This window comes from Mastigoproctus giganteus, chromosome 1, assembly GCF_048544385.1.
Source record: "Mastigoproctus giganteus isolate SK-2022 chromosome 1, ASM4854438v1, whole genome shotgun sequence".
In the NCBI taxonomy this organism is placed as follows: domain Eukaryota; kingdom Metazoa; phylum Arthropoda; class Arachnida; order Uropygi; family Thelyphonidae; genus Mastigoproctus; species Mastigoproctus giganteus.
Genome location: NC_143575.1, coordinates 160,997,313 through 161,011,403, shown reverse-complemented (window position 1 = coordinate 161,011,403; position 14,091 = coordinate 160,997,313). Strand labels below are relative to the sequence as shown.

General features: G+C 36.5%; 1 protein-coding gene across 1 annotated transcript in view; it reads right to left on the bottom strand.

Moving 5' to 3' along the window:
- Positions 1–9,616: 9,616 nt before the first annotated feature.
- Arl8 (ADP-ribosylation factor-like protein 8) overlaps positions 9,617–14,091 on the bottom strand; it is a 100,150-nt gene continuing 95,675 nt past the window's right edge. The window contains exon 6 of the mRNA XM_090382880.1: positions 9,617–10,542. Coding sequence (XP_090239006.1) covers positions 10,493–10,542 — 50 coding nt within the window. The 3' untranslated portion in view covers positions 9,617–10,492. The remainder of the gene's footprint in view (positions 10,543–14,091) is intronic.

The following is a 14,091-nucleotide window of genomic DNA, read 5'->3' as shown; positions in this document are numbered from 1 at the left end:
GACCTTAAAAGAGTTTGCAAATGTGCCTACATAAGGTTCTTGGAGACACAAAATATCATAACCTCCTTCAATCATACCAACTTTAATTTCATCCATGACATTTCTTGATTTTTGATCATTCAATTGAACAATTCTTAAATAATTTACTCTACGATCATACGTACTAGCATTATTCGTCATAATAATTCGCATACTTGCAATTTCCAATGCCCAGATATATTCAGGACCTGAAGGGAAGGATTCATGATCTAATGATCATGAATCCTTCCCTTCCTTTTACAATTAACACATTTTGGGGTACCATCCTTATCTTGACAATCACTATATTTATGCCCTCCCTGGGCACAATGCCCACAAGATACGGTCCTATGTGTACAGTTACCAGCTGAATGCCCGTATCCTAAGCATTTGGATATTATTACAAACTTTCTGAATTTAAAAGAGACAAACCCAATATATAACCTATCACAAGCTAAGATACACCTGTATAATTTTGGATTCATACTTATAACCCAATTATTATACCTGGCTTTAGATACAGTACAAAATCTAAATAATACACCCTCTTTAACTTCCAATTCAGTAAAAAAAAAATCCTTAAAGTTCTTATAAAACAAGTCCTCAAAAAATCCCTCCTTTTCCACATCATATACTAAAATTGAAGGGTCTGAAAGTTTAATTTTGTCGTTTTAAACCTTTACTTACTAAATGTTCAGAATTGATAATTTTATTAAAATCCTCCCTTTTAACTGTTTCAATCAACACTCCCTTATTTCTCATCATTTTTAAATTTCTAATTTTAATGTCTTTAAAGCCTTCTTTCAGGGATTGAGCCACAACATCCTTCACCTCTTGACTAGAAGTAAATTGAGTATTGTCTTCTGCCTGCAATATAAGAGTATTGCCCTGTTTTTGCTGAATGTTTTTAGTTTGATGCCAATTACTTCCATTTGACACACCTTCATGATCCTCTAAATCAATTTGAGCACCCAACTGCCCCTTTACACCTGATTTCAATTTATCTGCATAAGAAACTGTCTGTTGTTCTCCAATTGTTGACAGCTTGGGCTGATCTCTAATAAGATCATTGAATAGACTGGCTCTTAATTGTAGCTCACCAACCCTAGCCTTCAAACCCTCATTATCAATGAGCAAAGCTGTAGTGATTATCTCCATGTCAACACATTTATCTAGTATAAAATTTAATGCTGTCTTTATAACCTTATTGGCTTTGTTCGTGGTGTAATCAACTCATATATCGTATTTACATCCCCATATCTGCACCTTTGCTCATATATATTGTTGACTATTATGTCACTCTCTCTGACATTGGTACCTATGCTTCATCTGCTAATATCCCCAAAAAAATTGTCAACATCAACATTAAGAAATTCCGAATGAGCCTCTGAAATCTTTGGCTCTGATGTTAACTGTAAATTCTGTATACCCTCTCTGATCTCTTCAATCTGTATTCCCTGATCCCAAACACCATGCTGAACCTCAGCATCTGTCATGTAACCTACATCATCCTCATTCCTTGTACCACTAACTCCTGGATTAGAACTGAAAGTTGCACCTTGAACTGAAGTTGAACCAGCTTTAGCATTAATTTTATGCTTTGGATCTGTTGACTTTTTAGCCACCTCTCTGTGTAGCCTAGGAACTCGCAAGGGGAGGGGGGAAAGTGCCAGGCTCTTCTTCTCTTCCTCCCCCACCTCTAGGATTTTTCTTCTTGTCCATATTTTAAACCAGATAATTGATCAACCCGGTAACTCAGAAATACAGTAACTTTCTTGATCTATCAGCAGGAAAACCTGATTACGTTTCCCGCCAAATTACGTGTCCGCCGATGACGATCGTTACCACATGGCAGCCAAATTGGCTCTGCCAATGCGGTACTCCACACACACTTAACCAAATAGCAATATTACAAAGCTAAGTTTTATTTCACCTTGAAACTATTAAAAAGCAGCTAAAGAAACTCTTCCACAGTTGACGTTCGCCGAACTATAGACTAGTAATCTCACACAGCCAAGCCTAAGGTCGGTACCAGCACTTGTGGCTCACCACAACAGGCTTGTACTCACTGAGAGATTTCTTCCCAAGCAGATGCTCGCTGCCCTCAACCATGTGGACACCAACATCGACAGCATAATAAGTAACAAGAAAGACAGACAACTTTCAAAGCCCTTGAACCCTGTTATATTACCAAGTTGTATTTGTTTTCTGTATTTGTATTTAGCTGTGTTTTTATGCTGTATTTGTATTTCTTTTGAATTTGTAATCTATATTTTGTAGCCTTTTGTATGTTGTTGTTGTCGTTATTTGGGTTTTAGGAGCATTAGCAACTAAGGCCACATTGCTTTGGAGATATGCGGTGGTCATTCCGACCTTTCTGCATCCTCCGTATTTGGTGGTCATGGGCTTGAACCTCGGTCTAATCAAGAAGCATGTGCTACGCACTACTGCTCCTGCCCCTTTTGTATGTGTTCGCTGTATTTTGTAGCCTTTTGTGTTTGTACGCTGTAGTTATTCTGCTTTTCTTCAACTGCTATATGTGAACCCCTGGCGTTCGTCGCCATGATGGAATATTGTGCTGTAACTTTACTTCACAATAAAGATTTATTTATTCTCTATCTGTTCACCTTAGTTTCCCCCTCCCCCACATTTGGACCTCCCTTCCTCTTGTTCCCCAGGTCTTCATATTTTTTTAAAAATTTGGTCTTCATCCAGGAAGCTAAGGCAACCCTGGGGAAGACCAGCCAGAGAATAATGGGCAGCCTGGCTACCTCCTAGCAGTGTGTGTGTGTGTGTGTGTGTGTGTGTGTGCAGACAACGCGGGGTCCTGTGGACAAATGCCAGGACACACAACAGAACCTAATGCAATGTCATATACAACACACACTTTTCTGACATTTATAGTATTACTGTATTTCTTCACAGCACACATATGGCGAGATGTGGGAAACCACAGGTGGTACCTGACCTCTAACACTTGCATTGTCTATGGGAGTTGACTATCTATTTACTCTCTGGGTTCGGCTCGCCAACAGACGCAAGTTGACGATAGAGATGGATAACAAAATCACGTATTTGTTAGTTACTTAGTCACTATCACAATTAAAGTCTATGAAATGGATCTGCTATTAAACCACTGTTTACTCCTAATGAATATCGTGCTCATTGGTATTCGTTTTGGGTAAGAGAGTACATGTTTCCAGGTACCAGAATTATTGCTTATAACCTATCAATCGTTTAGAGGTCGATTTTTTCAAACAAAAAATTTTTTTTTATGCCTCGCATTTTGTAGACACTAGATTCAATACAGTTTACACAAAGTGTAACTGATGATAGATTTGATTACTATGAATACCAGTTACAAGCATGCATGTGTGTGTATAACCAGTAACAAACGATATTCCTTAGATTCAGTAAGCTTCACTCTTAAACCTAAGAGCGATTTTTTCAAGATAAAGTGACTGACTTTTCAGGAGTCACAATTTTCACCAAGTAGAAATCATCATCTGGTTGATGAAAGCTTGGTGGAAGTGATTTGAGAACAGAGGGAACTTTTGTCCTAGATATAGGGAGAGTGACGATCTAAGATAAAACTTGGTATATTAAAACAACCAATCCAGGGGCTTGACAATGAATGTCTCTAGAGTATTGGCCTGAAAAATTAATTTTATAAAATATTCCATCTAAAAGCAGCTTTTTCCACCAAGCCATTTATGATTAATGTCTGCAGCAGTGCTAATTGCCCATCAAAAAATTTCCTTCTATTTTATGTCATTAAGTAATTTTAAGAAGTGTGAACAATTTTTATGAAAATTCTAAAAGGCGATTTTTCTTTTTCTTTTGAAAAAACAAAATATAACTATGGTATTTACAAATACAACTCAACTACAAATCAACAATTAAACCTATAAATGGATTTAGTCTGTGCGGTAGCACAGTGGTATCATCGCCATCCTCCCCACACCGGGTGGAAAAGGCCCAGTTCGAATCCCGTCGATGACGCGAGGAACTTTAATGGGCTTTTTTCACTCTGTGGCTGAGTTAGTCAGTCTCAGGCGTAGATAGCAAGGATTCCCCCAGAAATTGGGGTTTTATTCGTCCAGCAAACAGGCAAATTGACCAGAGAACATGCGAAATTTACAGACAAATAAATATATGGGTATATGTAAGAAATTACGGGTGGCCCTAATATAATAATATAAAAAATAAATAAATAAATGGATGGATGGATTTGCAAAATTAGGCAAAAAGTAGAAACAAGTCAGATATTCAAGAGGTTGCAAAAGTGGATGAGTTGTCTCAGTGTTGAAAGAGTACAATATTAAAGACATTTCACTACTAAACGTTCCGAATATGGTGCCAATTTAACTCCAGAAGCAAGAAAGAAAACTGCTGATGGGTTGATTCAAAATTTATCTAGACAACAAAATGTGTTTACGCGGCTAACCAAGGAACAAGAAGCTATTGTAGAGGCAAGTTTTGTTATTTCTCATATAATTGCAAAAAGCAACAAGCCTTTTTGTGTATATAAAAAATGTGGAATTGACATTAAACACAAATTTGAGAATATAAGTTTATCTTGGCAAACCGTAGTAAGAAGAACTGAATGTATTGATACAAATTTGAACGAGCAATTATTATCAGTATTAGAATCCATAACATGGTACTCGATAGCTCTCAACGAAAGTAACGACCAAAAGAATACTGCGCAGTTATTAATTTTCATACATAGATGTACCTCTAATTTTAGAATTATTGAAGAGCTTCTTTCAAATAGAATCTCTTAAAGACCAAACAACGAGAGCTGATATATTTGAAAAATGCTTAACAAGATATAATTTATAATGGAACAAAATGGTAAGCGTAACAACTGACGGAGCACCAAGTTTGACAGGTAAAAATGTTGGAGCGTTAAAGAAAATTCAGGATAAAATTTGTGAAAATTATCCTGATTATAATTTAATTACAATTCATTGTATTATACATCGACAAGTATTATGTAAAAATGTGTTAAAAGTTGAACGTGTCACATCTTGTATTATTAAACTAGTAAATTTAATACGATCGAGGGGGCCTGAAACACAGACAATTTGTTAATTTTCTTCAAGATATTGAATCAGAGTACACAGATATTCCTTATCATAGCCAAATTCGATGGCTTACCTTAGGAAAAGTTCTTCGGCGAGTATGGAACTTAAAGATGACATTGTTCTATTTTTAAAACTGAAAAATATTATGGACTTTCCCAAATTAACTGATAATAACTGCATTTGTGATTTTGCATTTACCCTGGACATCGTGACACACTTAAATACTTTCAACATTGTGTTACAAGGGAAAAATTTTTACGCCCATGATATGGTAAAAAGTTTGAATGGATTTCAATTAAAACTCCAGTTGTTCCTTCGACATTTGATTAACAAGGTAGACCACTTTCCAACCATGAAGTTGAAGATTCCAGAAAATAAATTTGAAAAATATGAAATCATCAACGCTTTGAATGATGACTTTTCACGAAGATTTGGCGACTTTCGAAAAATTGAGACAAGTTTGGCAATAGTGCGCCACCCATTTTCAATAGAAATTGATAGTGCACCGAGTGAACTACAGCTTCAGAATATAGATCTGCAGTGTGATACTGATTTAAGGGAATTGAACCGTCATGAGGAAATCTGTAAATTTTACAATACTTGTAATTCGGACAAATTCGACGAACTTAAAGATTTTGCCTGAAAAATGTTGGTTATTTTTGGATCGACCTACACGTGTGAACAAACATTTTCCATCATGAATCTAAAAAAAAATTCTTTACGATCAAGCATCACATTTACAAGCAGTTTTAAGAATCTCAACTACAAAATTAACACCCGAAATTAAAAAAATGTTAAAAGATGTAAAACAGTTCCATTCATCTCATTAAATTCTTGGTTGTTAGAGAATAATTTTTCTCTATTTCTTCTTCATGATAACAAATAACATATATCTAAAAATAGTATTTTACGTGCGGCCCGCCTTCTTTTTGAATTCCTATTGTGGCCCTTCAGCCCAAAAGTTTGCCCAGGCCTGATTTAGACGAAGGCTATCACAGTACCAAAAAGATTCTGCTTGAGAATGTCGTCAAGCAGTTCTGCAAGTTTTATTTTGAACACTAGCACAGTTATGTTTGGCCTGTGTTCCGGTCATTGCTTCCCTTCCATTGCATTGCATTGCATTCACAATCTCAGGCCAGGCAGGATTGCAAGTAAATGTAACGAATAGATCAGGTCTCCCAAACTTTTGTACAATTGCCATAGTAGCTTGATAGTTTTGCTGCATGTACCTTGGAAAGTTGAAGGCAGAATTATCATCTTCCCTGCTCTCAAGTTTTGCTTCTGAGCTCTTGCTTCTACTGCATCCAATAGTCCACGGTACATTTCCACTTGTAGATCTTTCTGATTATGGCGTAAATAGTTTAATCTAGATCCTTCAGTCTTCACATAGGCATCTAACAATGTATTGCTGAAATAATTTCCCACTGCTATGAATTAGGCTAAAACCAGGTCTCAACACAAGTCTATAGGCAAAGAATTGTAACTGTGTTATTCTAATATGTTTTGCGGTTCTTCTCTCTTTTGTGTGTTGTAGTTCCTCATGCCAACCACCCTCTCTGCACGGGAATAGCAATGGGTACACCATTGCTATTCCCGTGGGTCTGGATTCCTGTTTAGGTGTGACATAATTCTGCAGCAGTCACCTGTGGGATATATGCATATGTCTCTATTTGCAGTTGGTTTCTCGTCTTCTCCAACAAATATTGCAGCAACTCTCCATTTTAGATGCAGGTGCATTATATCATCTCTTATCTAAGTCTGGTCTTCTATAAATGCCATATGCATATTCATTGTTGGATTGGCCTGGGTTACTTGATACATTTGTTTATGACTCAGCAAATGGATAACTCAAATTATATTACTCAGCAAATGGACGCAGCATCTCATCCAATTGTTGCATACACCCTTGGTTTGATTGTTTTTCAAGCCTTTTTGTTGTTGCAGCAGAATCGAAAATATAAAGCTGTCCATATCCTGGCTTATTTACCTCGTTTGGATATAGTGTTGAGACCAAATGGTAAATCTGGCCGTGTATTCTAAAACAGTATGGACCATTTCCAGGCAGTTGTTGTTGTTATTTGGTTTTTAGGAGCATTAGCAACTAAAGCCATATTGCTCCAGGGATATGTGGTGGTCATATCCTGACCTTTCCGCATCCTCCGTATTTGGTGGTCACGGGCTCGAACCCTGGTCTAATCAAGAAGTGTGTGCTACGCACTGCCGCTCCTGCCCACCTTGCTACGGAGGCGCCTTTTCCAGGCAGTGATTCAATCTCTGCACCCATTAAGTGAACGCCATTGCACAGTTGTACTCTCGTACATGTTCTCTGTAGTTATTTGCTTCACGTGAATCCCCTGTAAGCAGCTTCTAATAATAGAGTAGGTGTCTCAGACAGTGGGTCAAGGGAAACCTTTCCATCATGACAGCATTTAGTGTATTTATTCAACGTATTTAACTCATGTCCCCAATATCTTGCATTTCAATACTCAGTGGTAATACATATTTCCTGTCATGCCCTTCCACATTAATTACACTTGTTGATTATTCACATCCGGTACTTCTATTTAATTAGTCCTAACACTGCCTTCTCATTTTAAATCTTGCTTCTCTTTCTTCAATTTTTTCTGTCCATCTTCGTAGTTACAGAGTCTAGTTTCGGTCTCTTAGATCTCTCCTCTGTTTCATTAGCATTTCTTCTACATTTTCTCAAAGTTCTTATACACTGTTCAGCCATTTTTACACTTCTTAAAACTTAAATTGATTATGCTAATAAGTTCAGCTTTTTTTCTGAGTAAAGACATAAAATAAACAGTCAAAATAGCAGTTACCTTTCTTCAGTCGAAAAACATTAGTACAAAAATTAATAAAGAATGACCGGTATTTTGAACATGTGAGGTGAACCACATGAACGGGTTCTGGCAACAATTAGCAGTTGTTGCCAGCTGCTAATTGTTGAGCAGCATACCTAAGCGTTTTATATATATATATATATATATATATAGTTCTCCAGATGTGTATCAGCTGACATACCAATATAAATCTTGTTGGACTGCATGTGCAGCAAGCAAGAAGCCAGTAATTGTAATAAATTGAAACACTTTTAACATGGGATTGTGATTGAATGATACTTCAGTAACCTTCCTGCATGCACAACTGCCACTAATCTTTGGTGGACACCCCCCAATTCTCTGTGGTGAAATACCATAAAATTCTCTGTGGTATTGAAAGATTGGTGATATTTCAAAGGAAAAAAATGTCTGGAGAGCCTCACCTCATGTTGTGTTTGAGGAACAACAGCTTTGTGCCTCATGCACAATTGTCTGTAAAAAAAAAAAAAAAAAAACCATCACAAAACAGGTCCAAGAAAGCCACAGGAATATCCATCATAACAAACTATAGGAAGCCGTATAGTTCAGTGGTACAGCAGTTGCATAAACTCAATATCACAGTTATCAATGCGAAATAGTGTTTGTGGGGGGGGGGGGATATTGCTTGTGATGTTCCTAAAAGTACAGAATAATTTATGGGGAATATTATCAAATTTTACGGAGTGATTAATCTCACGTGCAATGCTTTGTTCCGATAGGCATGGGTATGAGATTGCCTGAAGAGACTTTCTGTCAGAATGTATCATCTCAACCACAAAACTTGTGTAGTTATATGATGGTGGTAGTGCCCAAAACTATGATGTTCATGACTTCCTTGGACGCTCTGGGTAATCATTTGCTACCTACACTTTTTGGCACTACACAAATGGGCTCAGTAGCAGAGAAGAAGGCTCTATTTTTACAGGGACATGGGACACTGTTCTGGACAATGATGTTGAAAAGGTGGATTGTCTGTAGCAGACCTAAGATCTCAACCCAACTGCTTCATCCCACACTTGTGAAATTTATAGATTAGGCTATGACCAAAACTGCCCATTTCCAAGTAGTTCAGTAATTGCTTTGTGGAAGGAAATGAGACAAATTTCAGCTTAAACCTATCGGAAATTGGTAGAAAGTATACTCAGGAAGGTTGAGGTCATCACAGAGGTCAAAGACAGTTGTATAATGTGTAACGGTTTTATAATTAAATGACCTTTCTCCAGGAACTGTTTCTGTCTGAATACTTTTGCTGTGTGCGTGCATATAAGAAGAAATAGTTGTTATATGGGATATATATGAATAATTGATAATTCCACCTTCTCAAATAGCTTTCTTGTCAATTTCCTTAAATCCAGTTCACTAGAAGTAAGAAGACTGTCATAGAACTACTGAATTGATATATAGTTTTGTTTAAATTTATTATATTTATTTGGTCGATTCATGTTCAAAAAAGCATTTATCACTTCAGAATCACAAGGTGGCTTTAAGAACAAGGTCAACATATTAGTATTTAATGTAAAGCAATTAACAATCATTTAGAAAACAGAATTAGCTTTTCTTATTAGACATAATATTCCAATTAAAAATTCTTCTATATCATGAAGTGGTTGGGGGGGGGAGGTAAAGAAGAGAAAGCCTCTGTTTACAACTGTACAAATTTCAATACATTTAATGAAATACATTCTATCACATTTTGTTTATACACAGGCCTAATGAAAAATTTAAGAATATACAAAATTTTATAATTTGGAATGGAATAAATGTTTATAATAAGGCAAAACCAAGTCAGGTGTGAGAAAATAATAACAGGGCCCTTAAATTACAAATACCATGAATGAAAGGGTAAAAAGTTGAACAGTTGTTTTTTTTTTTACTATTTCGCAGGACAATTTATTTTTCCTGCTATAATTTTTAAACCACAGTTTGATACAATAACAATATTATAATTGTGTTAAATGTTTAATATAAATATCTGTTTGCCTTACCAACTTTCTCTTAAAAAAAGACCTATACAGATCAATAAACTTTACTTTAGAATTTTTTCTATAACTACTTTCTCAGCAACACTAACCAATCAATAAATACATCCATGTGCTATTACATTCATGATTATAACATTCAGAAACTAAAAGGGGGAAAGTAGATTACAAAGGGTCAAGGTAATTAAAGGGTCAAATAAGACAAAGATGAAGAAAGGGAATGACTGAGTTACCAGATAATGGAGTAAATGCCAAAAACTCCAAATAATCTGAAATATTAGAGGGGAGAAAAAAAAAAAAAAGCTGGGACAGTCTCCAGAAGTGTCTGGCCTTGGCTGATGTCTTAATATGAAAGTGAAACACTGATGAAAGTTATGTCAAACAAAGTCCAGCCTTGTCCATTGCCACAGATGATCCCACAATATTAAGTGAGTGGCCATGACAGGTTATCTGAGCCAGTGCCACCTGTCCAGCAGTGCTCTTCCTTCAGTGCTAGATCTGAGCACAGACTTCAGAGGACTAGGTAATCAAAAACAGTTCAGTGACTTCCACTCTTGGAATGGGAGATGAGCCACTGAAGGGTAATATCTGTAAAAGAAAAAGATTGACACAGCTAAGTTATATATCAGTTCAACTTAAGACCATAAAATGAATGGTGGTACAGTAACTTACTGTTGTTTATCAAAATCCCATAGCTCTTGAAAGAATGTTAATTAAAAATTCTAGATATTAAAGAGTTATACATGTAGTTCAGAAATACAATATTGAGTCAGTAAAATACCATTCAAAGAAATTAAAAACCAAAATTTCAGAATTACACTAACTGTATTAAGCTTATAATTTTTCAACTTACTAAGTGAAAATCTTAAGCATACTAGATAGCTTTTTCAATTAATAAGTCACACAGCAAAATAAACTTGAATACGTAATGTAATTATGAAAGAAAGTAAAATGGTGCATTGTTGCCTTCATGAATTGAGGCTCAATGGGCCTATCTGAATTTTTTTCTTTTCTTTATATTACTGGTGGGTGGAAGGTTTTCAGTTCCAATCTATAGATATGATATTTCATGTAATTCAGTCTTTTAAGGAGCACTACTAAATTTATTTAAATTATTTTAGGAATGCTCTCATTCAACATGCTTGTCAGGTGACCTTTGAAAATAATGATCCCTGATTAATCTTTAATTAGTGATTAAAGATCTTAAATTTTTTACTCTAATAGTATTTGAAGTGATTTCTAATGGTTTTCAAACTATTAAAAATTGGGAGAACTTGTCAAGTGATCCGCAATGCTAGGCAACTATTTGTGTGGCAGCAGCATGGTACCGAATAGGCACCAACACTGACATGAATTTTCAAATCACAAGTTTGTTCATAGATCAATTGTACTAGTTACATAAACTAGTACAATTGATCTATGAACTGAATTGATCTGAAGTTTTACACAAGTTGTTGAAATGTAATATTTACTCAAGATACCTACTACTATGGGAAGTGATGTGTATTTCAAATTTGAATATACCTAGTAATCACTGAATTACGATCACCCCATTCCATAATGGACTATGCCACATAGCTCTCAGTTCAAAAAGCCAAACAGCTTCTTATGCTATAGCAGTGGTAATTTGCAACTGGTAGTGTATGTCAAAGTGATAAAGTAGCAGTTACAAGATGCAGTAAAGATATCACGAATTGTGGAAGATCATGTGTCAAACAGAATTGTGGAAGATCATGTGTCAAACAGAATTGTGGAAGATCATGTGTCAAACAGAATTGTGGAAGATCATGTGTCAGGTTCTCTATATCAGAAATAGCAAGTCTCGTCAACTGCTCAAGCCCACTGTGGTTAAGACGTACAGAGAAGTGTTGAACAGGTTAAACCACCTCCTGCCGAAAAAAACTGTAGAGGATTATGCAAGGTGGATGTTCATGGCGAGCAGAGGGTGTAGAGCACTGTACGGTTCACTGGCAGGTCAATGTGTGCAGCTAACATTGCAATACAATATGAGGAATGAAAGAACAATATACTAAATGATGCGCAGCACACTCAGACATGGAGTTCCACAACAGACAACCCAAGAAACACCCTCTCCTCACTGCTGATCATTGTTGATGGCAAATGCTGTGGTGTTAACAACATGTTGGCTGGATGAATTCAAATACCTGGTGCAATATGAGTCCATCATTCATGGTGCCACTATTCAGGTAGGTGGCTACTTAATATGGTGCATGTTTTGTGGAAAGAACCAGGTGTGAATGAACTAATGTTTCACTGGTGAGATCTACCAGCAGCTTTTATGAGACCATGTGCACCCTGCCATTTAACACTTTTTGCCAAACAGCAAATGGGATCTTCCAAAATGATAATGCACTTGTCATCGGGCACACACTGTACACAAATAGTACGAGGAACATAATGAAGATATCACCCATCTTGATTGGCCTCCAAATTCACCTGACCTTAATCCATTTGGACACCTGTGGAATGGTTTGGAATGGGAAGCAAGGCATATGGATATACAACTGTCATCTATTCCGACACTGTTGGAAGCCTTGCAAGCAGCACGACTGCAGATGTCTTTGGATGTCTAATAGAGTCAATGAACAGAAATTTAAAAACAAGTTAATTTAACATCTAACATACATGGCTATATCTCACCATGGTTTGTAGGTCTCACACTCATGGCATTAATAAGCACAGATATGCCCATATGGGTAATGAAACGCACACCAAATAAATATACTTCTCCTACAAAACAGTGCTTTCTAACTGAAGTACAAGTGTAATATTGAGGCAACTTGTGGTACAGTGCCTACACAATATGAACCTGATGCAATTCACAGCCAGCTAAGGTAAGCTATTTTGGTCTCATGAGGTACTACACTCAACAGTACCTCATGAGCCCAAAAGTAATGCACAATACTTCTAATTGCAAACCTTTTATTTTAAAAATTGAACATTTTTATAATCCTTTGCAATAATCTCCCTTCTTTTCAATGACTAATACCATCTGGAAAGGCTTTGGGTGTTCATAAGTGAGAGGGCTTTTTGTTAAGCCCCTTACCATGACCTGATGTACATCAGCAATTGACTGAAAACATTCTTCTGGTGGATTCATGCCTGAACTATATGGCAAGTAGGAGATAACCTCTCATCAATAAATTTCCAACAATTCCATCATATTTAAAACTCAAGCTTGAAATCATGAATCCAAGATCCATCAGTGGAAACATTTCCTTCATTTTTTATAAGCAATGTTCAACATGGGAGGCTACTATAGAAGCTGCAGTGTACTGGGATTACAGGAAAGTGTATTGGGATTACAGGCTTTCTGTGTGCAGTGTATTGGGATTACAGGCAAGATTATGAGGTGGACTTTGAGATGGCTGAAAGACAGCAGGCAGAGGAGGGTTGTTAATATAAGAGGTGCAAGTCAAATTTCTTGACTGGATATGTGGAGTACTAATCATATGTAGTATAGCAGTGCTTCATTAGATCCTGCTGAAATAATTCATTTTGAGTTAGTGCAGCAAGTTTTATGCCAATCAGATGTTTGTGCAATTGGTGTTTAACCATGTAGGTTGGTGGACACTACGGAACAGCGAATTTTCACTGAATTTTATCATAAACTTAGGAAAAACAGCTTTTGAGACATGAAATGCTTAAAAAAGTGTTTGGTGATGATGGTATGGGTAGAACTTTTCAATGAAAGGTGCACTGACCCTCACATGATGCAAGTACATGCTGTACATTGGCTTGCTATATTAGTAGTATTCATGTTGAAGATTCTGAGTACTCAAGCTGCCCATTATCAAGCAAGACTGATGAAAATGTTGAAAAAGTGCATTAAGTCATCCATGAGAATAGACTGTATGATTAATGATGTTTTTGACATTCTAAGCCTATTACAGTTCATGGCACTACTTTTTAACTGTGAATTTAACACGAGGCAGACTGCTGCAAAATTTGAGCCCTGTTTCGCTGAGTGCTAAACAGAAACAGAACTGGCTTTCTATGTGCAAGAAGCTGCAAGCACAGGCTGGAAAGGACAGAAACTTCCTTTCCAAGGTCATAACAGGGATGAAAGCTAAGTTTATGGTTATGATGCAGAAACAAAGCAGCAGTCCTCCCATG